This window comes from Pipistrellus hanaki (assembly GCF_964339955.1).
Source record: "Pipistrellus hanaki genome assembly, chromosome: Y".
Taxonomy (NCBI): domain Eukaryota; kingdom Metazoa; phylum Chordata; class Mammalia; order Chiroptera; family Vespertilionidae; genus Pipistrellus; species Pipistrellus hanaki.
In genome coordinates this window covers 4,986,882-5,002,551 of record NC_140525.1, presented here as the reverse complement: position 1 = coordinate 5,002,551, position 15,670 = coordinate 4,986,882, and the positions used below count along the sequence as shown (strand labels likewise).

Genomic DNA, 15,670 nt, shown 5'->3' with positions numbered 1-15,670 from the left:
CCAATTTTGATCTCCCTAGTAAAACCATATTAATTGCTGGGACTCCTTACATGAGGCACCATCTTGTTGGGGCTGGCCAGCAGACCACACAACATTTGCTGAGAAAGAGAGGCTAAGGGATGGCCCAGTTATAGTAACCAGCTGGCCCCGATTGCTTTCCTTACTAGGCTTTTATTACAGTTTCAGATAAAGTTTATCTTTTAGATACAATCAATAGGGTGAGTTATCTTGGGTGCTGACATTGTCCTCTAGGCAAGGGCATCCAGGAATTGAAATAAGGATTCCAGTAAAAATCCAAGAGCCTGCATATTTACAAACTTATTTGGAAAGGTCAAGAAATAATTACCGGTGCTGCCTTTGATACTCCCCTAAGTTGTAATTCCCATAAATAAGGCAGGTGGTTTTTCATGCACATCCCTTTTCTCAGAGTATCCTTCTTACAAGCTTTCCATCCAAGTCTCATGCTTCCCCACAATTCATCCCTAGGTTTCAAAAGTTAGTTCACATAGTTATATCCTACTACCCTATGAAGTAGCTTGTAACACATTTGCCTATATTAATTTCATGAAAGGCATCTATAATCCTTACTTGTAGAACAGAATTGCAGGTCTTCTCTTTTTTTATCAGTGTGTTCTGGAAAAGGCAGCTGAAGAGTCCATCTACATTGTCATTGTGGTTTATTGATTAAATTTAATAGTTTTTTCTCTGAAATTGAAGCTGATTTCACAATTTTCTCACTGTTGATTACTACATCTATCTCCAGACCTGGTTTTGTTGAGAACATACAAATCACTTAAGGTTGATTCTCACTGAACAGAAACACAACTGTAGCTATTCGTTTCCTGATACCCTAGTCTTTCATTTCCTGCCACAATTCCTGCTTGATCTGATGGGCAAGGATTTTATTTTATTTATTTTTTAAACAGAAATCAGCAACAGGTTAAGCTTTCAAGAGGTAGAAGGAATAATGGTGGAAGTACAAGTTCTATGTGGGCTAGAGCATCCAGGTGGCCAATGTAGACATTAGGAAGCAGCAGCCATGGCCTGTCTCTGTACTGGGAATAAACTGCTTGTTTTTAGTTGCCAGTCAGTCAAAAGAATGACTCTTATTTATTGCCAGTGAGAGAAAGAATTCTAGGTTCCCATCTCATAAGGTATGCCCCACCTTAGCAGATAAGGATTTTATTTTGTCTGCTAAGGTGGGGCATACCTTATTACTGCTGGATGAGAAGGAAATTCTGACTATATGTTCAATTCTATACAGGTGGGATAGTACGGCTGGGTAGGGATAAAAGTCCTAATTCTGCTGGACTTTTTCTAGCATCACCTAAATTGGACTTCCTCATTACTACTGACTGGCGTTATTACTTATCCTTCTTTTATGTTACCCAAGAAAGGGTTGATAAACTTTGTTATATAGTCTTATGAAATCCAGGCTTCCCACTCATGGACCAACATTTTTTTCTGAACTGTTGGTTTGGAATAGGGCAGTCAATTTCTAAATGCTTTTTATCATGTTAGGTTATTCGTTTCCTGGTCCTTTGACTACATAAATGTCTGCTGGGGAGAGCTTTCCTTGACTGCACTCATCAGTGTTTTCAGATTGCTGGCTTTTGCAGGTTTCAAATATGCAATATAGGAAACAAAAAATCTGGGGGACTTAAACCACCTTGTTAATCCTTAGGTTTGGAAAATTCCAGTAATTTTACTTCTCTCCAATATCCAGAGCCTTCTTACGTTTGTTTTACATGTACTCTCCAGGATTTTTAGTTGTTCTCTGTGGAAGAATAGTCATAAGCATATCTATTGCATTTTCTCAAACATGCAACTATTTTATTTTATTTTTTGTAAACTATTAGCATTTTATTTATTTTTATTTTTAAAAAATATATTTTATTGATTTTTTACAGAGAGGAAGGGAGAGAGATAGAGAGTTAGAAACGTTAATGAGAGAAACATAAATCAGCTGCCTCTTGCATACCTCCTACTGGGGATGTGCCCACAACCAGAATTGAACCTGGGACCTTTCAGTCCACAGGCCGACGGTCTATCCACTGAGCCACACCAGTTTGGGCTATTTTAAGTTTTTTTTTTTTTTAATGAACATTTATCTACTTCTGAATTTGTATATAGAAATTAGGATGTTTTCCCTTGGTCAATAATTTAGAATTTATTAAACTTTTCTCTGTATTTTTTGTTTCAAAATGTGTAAGTGACATTACTTCTTAATCTGCTCTGTTTATTTGTAACTTATTTTCAATTATTTATTGTGGTAAAATACATACGACATAATATTTTTATTTTTAAATCTGCAGTTCATTGGTGTTAGTCACATTCCTAATGTGCAGCCATCACCATTTATCACCATAGTTTTTTTTTTTTTTTTAATATATTTTATTGATTTTTCACAGAGAGGAAGAGAGAGGGATAGAGAGTTAGAAACATCGATGAGAGAGAATCATCAATCAGCTGCCTCTTGCACACCCCCCACCGGGGACGCGCCCGCAGCCAAGGTACATGCCCTTGACTGGAATCGAACCCGGGACCTTTCAGTCCGCAGGCCGACACTCTATCCACTGAGCCAAACCGGTCCCGGCACCATAGTTTTTTTTTTTCATCTTTAAAACTGATAGTCTATACCCATTAAACAATAATATTTTTTTCCACTCTCTTACCCTTCTAATTTTTGTCTCTATGACTTGACTGTTCAGTTATGGTGTGTGTGTCGTTGGGAAGAATAAGATAGGGACACATGCATATGTTTTGCTTTTACATAATTTAAATATATTTTCTAGGCAAGTTGGACAAATGCAAGTAAGAAACAACGTGAAAAGCTACTTGAGCTAATACGTCGTCTTGCAGAAGATGATAAAGATGGTGTGATGGCACACAAAGTGTTGAATCTGCTCTGGAACCTCGCCCATAGCGATGATGTGCCTGTAGATATCATGGACTTAGCTCTCAGTGCCCACATAAAAATATTAGATTATAGTTGTTCCCAGGTATGGAAGAATTACTGTTCATTTTTTTGACTTTTTCCTTTACAATTGAGGTGGTTTATTCATAGGATAATTCTTTTTTTTTTTTAAGTAGTTTTGAATAATTCACTTTTGTTATATATACTTAGTTTTCTCCTCTTACTTTTGTCAGAAAACTTTTGTATCATTTAGGCTTTTTACCTCCTTGCTAAAAGAGTTTGTATAGAAGGACTTATATGCATGCATATAAACATAACCAATGTATACAAGACATGGGGGGGAAAGAGGGTAGGTGAAGGCATATGGGGGGCTGAATGCAGGTCAAGGGGGAACAAAAAAGAGACATATGTACTACTATTTGTAATGCTTCAAACAATAAAAAAATGAAAAAAAACTATAAATTAATTTGGTATAGTAGTCCTATGATCTGTGATAAAATAGAAGGGTAGGAAGATATTATGCTCAAAAGTTAATAAAATGAACATAATTTTCTAAATAGTGTCTTTATGAACAAATCACAGCAGCTTTCCTACAGGAAACTTAAGTCACTTATTCGACTGATTTTAAGTATGAATTTCATATTAAACTTTACTTATATTCTTTTTTGCAAAATATATTCTTACTGATTTTTATGATGATAATTCTTGATTGGCTGGCTCCTTCATATCCCCTACTGGGAATGAAGCTCTCAAGGCATCCATGTGCCCTGATGGGAATTCAACCATGACCTCCTGGTTCATAGATCCATACTCATAGATCCATAGAACCACTGAGCCAGACATAATGATGTATTTTCTTTAAAAAAAAGAAAAAAAAGAAAAAATAATGGTAGGGCAGGCATTCTGCTTAACTTTTAAACATTTCAGTCAAGCTGAAAAGATGCTTTCAGGTTTGAAAACTAATTTTAAAGGTTCAGAAGTATTTTTTTAAAACATATTTTAGTGATTTTTTTTTTTTAATAGAGAGGAAGGGAGAGGGATAGAGAGTTAGAAACATCAATGAGAGAGAAATATTGATCAATTGCCTCCTGCACACCTCCTACGGGGGATGTGCCCGCAACCAAGGTACATGTCCTTGACTGGAATCGAAAATGGAACCTTTTAGTCTGCAGGCCAATGCTCTATCTATTGAGTCAAACTGATCAGGGAAAGGTTCAGAAAGTATTGGTTGAACTTACTGCCTTAATCAAAAAGTACTGTCATACATACACACACATATATCTAGGAAAAATAATTTAGAGAAGAATATCTTTACCTGACATCCCCACCTGTACAATAAAACTAATTTTTTTCTAATTCTAAAGAAGATAAATTAAAATTTGTTTTAGCCACCATTCTTAAAAAGTAGTTTAAAAATAGAGAGTTTTGTGTGTGTTTTTTAATTATTTATTTATTTATTTATTTATTTATTTATTTTAAATATATATTTTATTGATTTTGTACGGAGAGGAAGGAAGAGAGATAGAGAGTTAGAAACATCTATGAGAGAGAGTCATCGATTAGCCGCCTCTTGCACACCCCCTACTGGGGATGTACCCGCAACCAAGGTATACATGCCCTTGACCGGAATCGAACCCGGGACCTTTCAGTCCCCAAGCCGACGCTCTATCCATTGAGCTAAACCGGTTTCGGCTGTGTGTGTTTTTTTAAATTGCAGATTGTAATAATGTATTTGGAGCTTCAGATTTATTAAACAAAAAAACAACTGCACTAGCCAGTAGTTTGCCTTAGTGGGTAAGAGCATCAGCCTGCAGACTGAAAGTTCCCAGGTTCTATTCCGATCAAGGGTACATGCTCTATTGCAGGCAGATCCCCAGTAAGAGATGTGCAGAAGGTAGCCAATCAATGATTGTCTCTGATCTTTGATGTTTCTATCTTTCCCTCGTCCTTCCTATCTAAAATAAATTTAAACATTTAAAAAATACATATTTTATTGATTTTTTTACAGAGAGGAAGAGAGAGGGATAGAGAGTTAGAAACATAGATAAGAGAGAATCATTGATCTGCTGCCTCTTCCACATCCCTTACTGAGGATGTGCCCGCAACCAAGGTACATTCCATTGACCGGAATCGAACTCAGACCTTTAAGACCGCAGGCCGACGCTCTATCCACTGAGCCAAACTGGTTTCGGCGAAATTTAAACATTTTTGAAAAAGAAAAAACAATCTAGTTTAGTTGCCAGTGTTGTACTACTATATTTGGTTTTGTCTATTCATTAAATATTCAGCATCTCAAATGCTTATATAAACCTTGATTTTAGAGTCTATTTTATGAAATGGAAAAGTAGAGAACAGAGCAGTATATTTTCAATAGAAGCTCATCTCTTCTTTAATTAGTTATTCATAGTGTTCCATGGCACAGTGTCTTGTACATTGCCACATTAATAGTTATTGGATTTTATGAAAATTAGTAAGAGTTTTCCATTTATAACTTCAGCCTTCATTTGTTATTATTATGAAAAATTTGTAAATATACCACTTTCTTTGCCCTCCTACACAAGGTGCCTCTAAGAGTTATTGACATTTATTATTCATTAAATATTTTAAAGTTCTTAATAAGCAAGGATTCAGGCTAGTAATTTCACATTCATAATTTTTTTTCTAGAAAGTGATATGAAAACAGCATAATATTTACACACTAGAATAAATTCTCCCATGTGAGACCTTAAAACACTTATGCAGAATTGTGTCTTCTCCATGCACACAAAGAAATAGTCATTCCAATTAAATGCTTGTTAGGTAGGTACTCAAACCTGAACTTCTCATTACTAGTGATCTTAGATTTGGCAAGTAACCCATGGCAGAATATTAGAAGTAAACTTATAACATACTTCAACATTATTAACTTTAATTTAGGTGAATAATTGCACTATTTTATTCAACATTCACTGTATATTTTTCAAAAATATTTTTATTGATTTCAGAGAGGAAGGGAGAGAGAGAGGAGAGATAGAAGCATTACTGATGAGAGAGAAGCATGGATCAGCTACCATCTGCACACAGTGTACTGGGGACCGAGCCCAAACCTGCACATATGTCCTTGGTCTGAATTGAATCCAGAACCCTTCAATCCACAGGACAAAGCTGTATCCACTGAGCCAGACCAGTTAGGGTTTTAATTTTTTTTAATTAAAAAAAAATTTTTTTTTTTAAGTTACAACTTGTTTTTGATGCTAATATCATCTTAGGATATTTTGTTCCACTGAGACTGGAGGGGAGAGAGAAAAAGAGAGAGATGAAAAAAACATGGAAGAGTGAGTGTGGGGAGGGAAACAGATATGAGAGAGAGACACATCAGTGGTTGCCTCCCACGACTCTAAAAGGGATCCTGGCTTTGAAGCTCTAACCATTGAGCATCAACAGCCAGGGATATATTATTGTTTTGATTAAATATAAATTGTCGGAGTTTCTGGCTCTTTTTTTAGAAAAACATGAATCATCACACCAGTATATGTTAATATTTGGGATTCTATATTTTTCTGTTTACCCATGCTTAAGCATAATCTTAAAATTTTTCTGTGATTGTGTCTAAGGTTGAGATTTAAGTCTTAGTGTAGATATATCTGAATCCATGAAACATTGGATTTTTGAAAAACTTTTTTTTTACTTTCATATTTTATTGATTTTCTTACAGAGAGAAAGGGAGAGAGTTAGAGAGCTAGAAACATCGATGAGAGAGAAACATTGACCAGCTGCCTCTTGCACACCCCCTACCGGGGATGTGCCTGCAGCCAATGTACATGCCCTTGGCCGGAACCAAACCTGGGACCTTTCAGTCCGCAGACCGACACTCTACCGCTGAGTCAAACCGGTTTCGGTGAAACATTGGATTTTTGTAATGGTGTTTCACGCTTTGGAGTTTAGTGATTTCACCATTTCAAAATATTTTTTATATTCAGCTATTATAATTACATCATAAATTTTGTGATATCAGCTTAAACTTTTGTGCTCAAATTCTTAAATAATTTGAGATATATATATATATATATATATATATATATATATATATATGTTTGTATGTGTTTGCAAGGATCGAGACACACAAAAGATCCAGTGGATAGATCGCTTTATAGAAGAACTTCGTACAAATGATAAATGGGTAATTCCTGCCCTGAAACAAATAAGAGAAATTTGTAGTTTATTTGGTGAAGCGCCTCAAAACTTAAGGTAAGTTTTTTAATATAGAAAAAAATTTCTAATTTTAATTTATATGTTATGTGGAGAACAGCATATCAGAAAAAGTAAATTTAAAAAAATAAAAGTTGGAATACCAGAACCTTAATGCCGAGTTGTTTGAACAAACACAATTCCTTGGTTGTGTTACTCTATTTTTATATTTATTATACAGAAAGTAAGTGTTAGAATCAAGATTATCTTGGGCTCTTATTTCAGAACTAGTGACCCAGCACGTGATATTGAGCACAATAGGCTACCTGCCACTTCTAGAAGCTGGCAAGAGCTGCAGCGTGCCCACAGGAGCAGGCACAGGGACCTGGAGGTGTTCCATGCATCTGCTGGTGATGGTTGCACAAGCATCCTTGTCCAGCCTCTTGAACAGTCCGTTACTGTGACACAGTAACAGACAATTTGCATAATACCTCTTTATATATACTATATATAGATTGTCTTGATTTATTAACATATATACAGACATTGCAGTATAGAATGTATTTATCTTTCCCTCCCTCTTTTTAAAACCTTTTCTGTTGCTTTCTTTGGCCCAATATTCATTCTTTTCTTTATTTCTTTTTTTTTTTAATTAAAGGAATTTTTCTTTTTAAATACATTTCTATTGATTTTAGAGAGGAAGGGAAAGGGAAAGGGAGATAGAAATATCAATGATGAGAATCATTGATTAGTTGCCTCCTGCATGCCCTTTACTGGGGATGGAGCCTAAATCCTGGGCATATGCCCTTCTCTAATATCGAACCCAATACCCTTTAGTCTGTAGGAAGACTCTCTATTTTGATGGAGCCAAACTGGTTAGGGTCCAGTATGCATTCTTAATTTAATATTATATTTTATACAGTTCTTATTAATTAGCTCCTTAAGTGTTCTATTTTAACATTTCTGAAAGAATTTTATTAACTTAAATTTCATGCTAGGACATGAAGTTTCAGAAGAGGAGAGAAGGTTTTTTTATCTTTAATTTAGAAGTTAATTTTCAAAGATAAGACTACAGAAACTTCAATTCTAGAAAATGCCAAGACTTAAGTCTATATTTTAGCTAGATTTAAATAGCTAGTTTTTACATTACCTAAGTCATTAATGTTATGTGTTTAAATTATAATTGCATTAATTTGTAATTAATGGCATGAAAATAAATGACAAAGTCAGGTATAGTGGTAATAATTATTTTCAACACAGTTAAGATTTCTGTAGTGAACCACAATTCTGTCTAATTAACTGTAATCTTAGAATAATTTTCTGACCTTTCAGAGATAACTTTTGTGTGTAAGACAATTACAAGATCCTTACAAATGTAGATTGATGTGATTATGCATGTAAACATTTCCTGTTTATACAGAATTACATATTACCATTTTTATGTTTTATTTTTCAAGTTTTTCTAATATTGGAAAAATTTTATGGAGATAAATATTGGAGAAAATTCTGAAATAATATTTTAATATTTATTTGTAAAGGGCATATTTTGATTATGTTTAACATACATATTTATATTGTGTATATGAATAACCATTTTTTGGTTATTCATATACACAATAAATACCACATATACTCTTCTAAACAGGAGATTTGAGCACATATGTTATAATGTGAGTTGATTTGTTTCATTGAAAATGAGAAAACAGGAATAGGAAGATTATTAGGTATCTTCCTGGTGATATGCGTAGCCATAACTGGCTCCAAACTCAGTGTTCCAGACTGATCTATAATGGTTAACATTTTTTATCATGTACATTTGTGCATGTGCTTTGAAATTATACTGGGTAAATTAGTCTCATAGATGAAATTTGAGAATACTGGTCTGTGGTTTTGTGTAAAATAATATTTGGACTAAATATATATTGAGGCAATGATGTTTCTCTTCCAAATGCTTGATGTTTTGTTATTTAAAGAAGTATATTGTCCTGAATGTAAGATGTTTTATACTTTTAAATAGTAGTTAAAATTTTGGTCTGTAAAGTTAGTTGATTTGCAACCGAAACTTGTTACAGTAGTGTTCATTTGCATTGTTATACTGTTAAGTTCTTCTCGTTTTAGTCAGACTCAGCGAAGTCCCCATGTATTCTACCGTCATGATTTAATCAACCAACTACAACATAATCATTCCTTAGTTACTTTGGTAACAGAAAATATTGCAATTTATATGAATAGCATGCGACTGTATGCTAGAGGTATGTATTATAATCTAACGTTAACTATTGGGAATCACATGGGTTCTTCTTTTCTGTTTTTTTTTTGTCCTTACATAATTACCTCAGAGATGACAATATATATTTTTTATTTGTTGTTGACAATATTACAGATGTCTCCCATTTTCCCTCCTTTGCCCACCCCAACCAAAGATTTCCCTACATTATTGTCTGTGTCAAGCATGGGCCAAGCATATATGCATATATCATCTTTCATTGTTCTCTTCCTGCCCCATCAGCTCCCTTCCCTCTAATGACAATATATATATATATTTTTTAATTTTTTTAATTTTTTTTTTCCTTTGTGACAATATATTTTTAAAGGACAAAAAATATAAGTGAATTATTTGTACAATGTTTGAACTTACGGATCACTTGTCCTCCCAATTTTATATGACCTAAATCTAGGCTAACGTTTTTTTTCAAAAATATACATCTTTTATTTTAAAATATATATTTTATTGATTTTTTACAGAGAAGGAAGAGAGAGGAATAGAGAGTTGGAAACATCGATGAGAGAGAATCATCGATCAGCTGCCTCTTGCACACCCCCTACTGGGGATGTGCTCACACCCTAGGTACATGCCCTTGACTGGAATGGAACCTGTGATCTTTCATTCCACAGGCTGTTGCTCTATCCACTGAGCCAAACCAGCTAGGGCTAGGCTAGCTTTTTAATGCCTTTTCTGAGTCCTTGTGTTTCTCTCTGCACATCCTGTTAAATTGATTTCTTTTATATCTGGGAATTGCTTATATCTGCAGTTGCTTTTTTCTTGGGTATGTAATTTATTCTTAATCTTTTTCCTTTTTTTCTGACACCACTGTTAATTGCTTTTCAAGGAAACTTGACTAAAACTGCCAATTGTTATTTTGCTCAGCTCTGTTTTTGCATACATTACAGTAGTTTTTAAACCTTTAGTTAATATTTTGTTATTTAAAGAACTTTAAAAAAATTATTACATAGTAATCACTATTAGTCCTAATTGGTTCTTAGAATATAAAATTACTTAAGCATATTGGATAAACTTCCCTATAGTTTTAATAGAAAAGGATTTAATATTTGCAATTTGGAGGGCTTTCTTCTGGTGCTTTCCAGATCAATTTTATTTATTTGTTCTTTGACACTTTTATCAGAAATCTGTATGTGCATGAGATTTCTTTGTACCATTTATACTTCGACTGTGTATATGTATATCTAAAAGGCTAATATGCAGTATCCCCTTGGGAGTTCAACCAGTAGACCAGGAGTTCGATCGCTCACTATGACATGCACTGACCACCAGGGGGAGCTACGGAACATGGCAGCCAACTTGTGGCAGCACTGGGTGCTGAGGGAGCAAGGGAAGGAGGAAGCATGGAGGCGGGAAATCTGATGGGCCCTAATCACTTGCCAACCTAGGGAACTTACATGTACACTAATTTCCACTGGGCCTCTAGTATTGCACTAAAATCATAGATAAAGCAAAAATAATAAATAAATGTCACCTTGTATTCCCAATTTTTATTTTTATTTTTTGATTATGGAGAAGAGAAACTTCTATTGTCCAGTGTTGAAGTCAGGATTGAGCATACTGGTGAACTGAAAATATTCCTCACTTGACATACTACATTAAGGAGATATCTAGTCATATATGTTTAAAATGTGCTACATTTATCTAGAATAGTAGGCTGCCTGAACTTGTATGTATAGTGATTGTGGTGTGGTGTGGTTGAGTAGTAAGATAGTTGTAAAAATCCCCAAGATTTTGCTTAATACATACTATTCATGTACAAGTTACATAAGAATAATGGATGACTTCCTACTCTTTTCATTTATTATCAATGCAGTCTACTCTACTCTTTGGATTAAAAAAATCAATCAGTTCTGCCTGTTAAGTTCAAATATTTCTTTTTAGTACAAATTAGGACAGGGGAGGTACCATAGGCATGAAATTTAGTTATTTATATTATCCAGCAGGAGCAGCCAGAATCAGTAACATAGCTAGAATTTTGTATATAGTCATTAAATTTTATGACCTCAAACTTTGATAGTATTTTCCCCTCCTACATATTAGTTAAGACCTTTCCCAAAAGTTAATTCAGCTAGATATTTTACTTTAGTAATAATTTTTCTCACTCAATTTCTGTACTTTTAATTTAATTGATAGTAATTGAAAACCTAACTGCCAAGGCAATGATATGAAGTATAGTTGCATTTCACATTACTAGGATACTCATTTCCATTGACTCAAATTGTGCTTGCATTCTTTGCTTATCTTATTTTTTAAATATAATGTCAGTATTCTTCATTATCATGCTTTGTGAGTGGTTTAAATGCATAAGTTTAAATGTGTCTGAAACAATAGCTAATTTGCAGATTACTTAAGATTCTTGTGATAAGATTAATCATATCAGTAAAATGAGAATAACAGTAATATGTATCTATTTCATAAAAAAGTGAATAATCACTAGAATAGAATACTCATTGCTGGAATGATGACTGACACACAGCAAGCATTGAATTTTTATTGTATTGATAAGTTCCTCTAAATTCATTGATTTTATAGAATCTGTGTTCCTTAGCTAAACTTGCATTTTTGAAAACTTTCTATTTCTGATTAAATGTGCTAAATCAATTGATTTTTAAATATAGAGATAAAATAAATTTTCTACCAACATTTTTATTATTGAATTATTAAGATGATATTAAAGCTAATCCCAGTACAAACCATTTTGAAGGTCTCTATAAAAATATATACTATATGGATCACTTGAGAATATGACAAATCTAGAGGCCCGATGCATGAAATTTGTACAAGGTGGCTCAGCCCTTGCAACTCAGGCTGCCTTAGTTGGCCCTCACAGCCCTTTGCAGTCAGGGCTTTATCCAGAACATCATTTGGCTCTTTGGTCTAATTAGCATATTAGCTCTTTTTTATATAGGATCTGTAACAATATAACATTGGGTTCTTGCAGTTTTAGTTCAACACCTTATAAGGTTCATCAACAGAGTATAATAAAATACATTTTAGTTAATTAGATCCTTTGCATTATTTGCTTTTAATGAGAGTTTTACGTTATTTTCTTTGATTTCTGAACAAAATTTTCATGAATATAGGACATACTTCAATTCATTTTAACCTGTGTTTTCTAAGGATTGTCACTTTGTATTACCTCCAATTCTCTTTGCTTTCATACTACATTTGACTATTTTCAGGACAACCATAACAAAAAATAAAGATGTATTTACAAGTGTCATTGAATAGCAGTTCACATCCTCAATTTGGTTCACTTAATTGTTCTACCTCATTTCTACATGTCAGCCATAAAAATATCTGTATATATAAAAGTCCACGCAGCATCACAACCAAATGGACAAATAGGCAGGGAGGGGGATTAGAGACAGGTGACCAGTGATTGAACAGCAGGCTGCATGGGGCAACCAGGCCAGCAGGAGGGTTAGTGAGGGACAACCAAAAACTGAACAGCAGTCTGTGTGGGGGACCAGGCCCACAGTGGGGCACATAGTAGCAACCAGGCCAGTAGAGGTGGAGCAGTGAGTGGCAACCAGGCCAGCAGGACGGTGGTCGGGGACAGTTAGGGTCAACCAGACTGACAGAAGGAGCAGTAGAGGTGAACTAGACTAAAAGGGAGGTGCAGTTAGGGATGATCAAACAGGCAGGCAGGTGAGCATTTGGGAGCCAATAGTTCTGGGTTGTGAGGGGAATACCCTGATGCACAAATTTAATGTACCGGGCCTCTAGTCCAGTAGAGTAATATGCAAATTGTCACTCCAACACAAAGCTGACTGCCCCTATGATGTCAAAGATGGTCACCACAAGATGGCCTGCAGGAAAGGACAATTGGGAGGGACCAGGCCTGCAGGGAAGGGCAGTTGGGGGTGACCAGGCTAGCAGAGGAGTGATGTTACGGGCGACTGGACATGTAAGGAAAGGCAGTTGGGGAGGACCCAGGCCTGCAGGGAAAAGTAGTTTGGGAGGACTAAGCCTGCAGGTGAGGGCAGATAGGGATTACAAGGCCTGCAGGGGAGCAGGCTGTATTTAGGGGCAACCAGGCTGGTAGGGGAGCGATTAGACATTAATCTGGCCAGCAAACAGAAGCAGTTAGGGGCAATCAGGAAGGTAGGCAGGCAAGTAGTTTGGAGCCATGAGTCCTGGATTGTGAGAGGAATGTCTGACTGCCCATTTAGGGTTAATCCTACTAGGTAGTTGGACATCCCTGGAGGAGTCCTAGATTGGAGAGGGTGGAGGCTGGGCTGAGGGACACACACACCCTATGCATGAATTTCATACACCAGTCTTCTAGTTAATAATTGATTTCAAATTGATATACTAATTTTACTAAGCTTATGGCAGAGAAATGACCTGTATTTCTGTGCCAATGGCAAGAAAGTACAGGTGAAACTTGAACATTATTTTTTCAGGAAAAAAACCTATTTTTTGAGTATTGAATTGGCATGTTGAAAATATATAGGTGTCAGCTTTCCCTAGCAAAATCTGTGAGTTTAAGCATCAAAATAATGATATTATGCATCAGAAACTTTTCAAGGTGTATTTTATCTTCAAACTAGAGGCCCAATGCATGAGATTCATGCATTTGGGGGTTCCTCAGCCTGGCCTGCTCCTCTCATAGTCCGAGAGCCCTTGGGGATGTCCAACTGATGACTTAGTGCTGCTGTAGAGATGGAAGAGGCTCCCACCACCGCTGATGTGCTTGCCAGTCATGAGTTCTACTCAGGGTTTCTGGCTGAGTGGCAATCCCACTGTGGGAGTGCACTGAAGCTCCTGCATTTAGCATCTGCCTCTTGCTGGTCAATGCCCATCATAGCAGCCTGTCATTCCACTGTTTGGTTGATTTGCATATTAGCCTTTAATTATATAGGATGATTCACAAGTGAATCCATAGAGATAAATATAAATGAATAAATTGAAAAGAATATTAACTGAAAATGTAAAAAAAAGTAGTGGACAATTAGCGAGTGAGAGAAACTATGAGGACCAGATGCTGATGTACCAACCAAATATTAATTACAAAATGGTATAAATTAAGATAGTTAAAATTAGGATAAATTTGACTTATAGCTTCTGATAATAACGTATTAGAAGAAATAGTATCTTTGGCAATATTTCTTGTCAAAAATACATTTAACTACAGGAAGCATGAAGCAAACCCAAATTTAGTGGCATTAGATGACAAAACTTACTCCTAAAGAATAAAGGTAAGAAACATAAAAAAAGAACTAAGGAAATTTGTGAACGTGTATTTGTTCTGGACTTGAAAAAAGGAAATCATAAATGGCGTCAATGGGGCAGTTAAATGAGATGGCCAACACAAGATGGCTACTAGCAGAGGGCAGTTGGTAGGAACCAGGCCATCAGGGGAGGGTAGTTGCGAGGGACTAGGCCTGTAAGGGAGGGCAGTTGGAGGCAATTAAGCCTGCAGGAGAGGGCAATTAGGGGTGACCAGACCAGCAAGGAGGGAAGCTGGAGGCAAACAGACTGGCAGGGGAGCAGCAAAACATCATGTCTGACTTCCCTTGTAGGCCCTATCATACCATTATGATCAGGCCTAGTCAGGCTGGCAGGGGTGTGGTTAGGGGGTGATTAGTAGGCAGGCAGAAGAGCAATTGGGAGCCAGTAGTTCTTGATTGTGAGAGGGATGTCTGACTGCCCTTGTAGGCCCTATTATTCCATTATGATCAGTACTTGATTGTGAGAGGGATATCTGACTGCCCATTTAGGCCTGATCCTACCGGGCCTAAATGGGCAGTCAGACATCCCTTGAGGAGTTCCAGATTGGAGAGGGTGCAGGCAAGGCTGAAGGACACCCTCCACCCTGTGCCCCAGGGTTGGGTGATGTCCCATCCCTGGTGTTAGATTCTTAAATGGCAGATAGCACTAATGCAGTCATTTATTCTTAGTGTCTTTTGTTTTACACAACAAATTAATTTTGTTATTTCTAGGCACAGAGCTTTATCCAGTATTTCTGATTCTTATGACTTTAATTTTGCTTGATATTGAAATGAATAGCCTTATAAGAATTTTTAAGCCAAGTTTTCTATGTTGTAAACACGTATTTAAGTTGAATTCTTCATTCTTTTTGAATGAAGCATATCAAACACATAAAACAGTATAAATAGTACTTTTAGGACAAAGGTAATGTTTATTTTTTACATTGTTTCTTTTTAAATTATTGATTTTAGAGAGAGAGACATAGAAACATCAATAATGAGAGAATAATTGATTGGCTTCCTCCTCTTCACTCACTGTCGATTGAGCACACAACCAGGACATGTGCCCCCATCAGAAATCAAACT

The 15,670-nt window shown here is 35.8% G+C and overlaps 1 protein-coding gene across 6 annotated transcripts in view; it reads left to right on the top strand.

The window, feature by feature from the left end:
• The window catches only part of LOC311615834 (ubiquitin carboxyl-terminal hydrolase 9X-like), a 206,135-nt gene that overhangs the window by 84,914 nt on the left and 105,551 nt on the right, over window positions 1–15,670 (top strand). For 5 of the 6 annotated variants that reach the window (XM_084871269.1, XM_084871265.1, XM_084871270.1 and 2 more), the window contains 3 exons: window positions 2,796–3,002; window positions 7,008–7,144; window positions 9,188–9,336. In XM_084871269.1, coding sequence (XP_084727395.1) covers window positions 2,796–3,002; window positions 7,008–7,144; window positions 9,188–9,336 — 493 coding nt within the window. The remainder of the gene's footprint in view (window positions 1–2,795; window positions 3,003–7,007; window positions 7,145–9,187; window positions 9,337–15,670) is intronic. The other variant, XM_084871268.1, reaches the window with a different exon arrangement.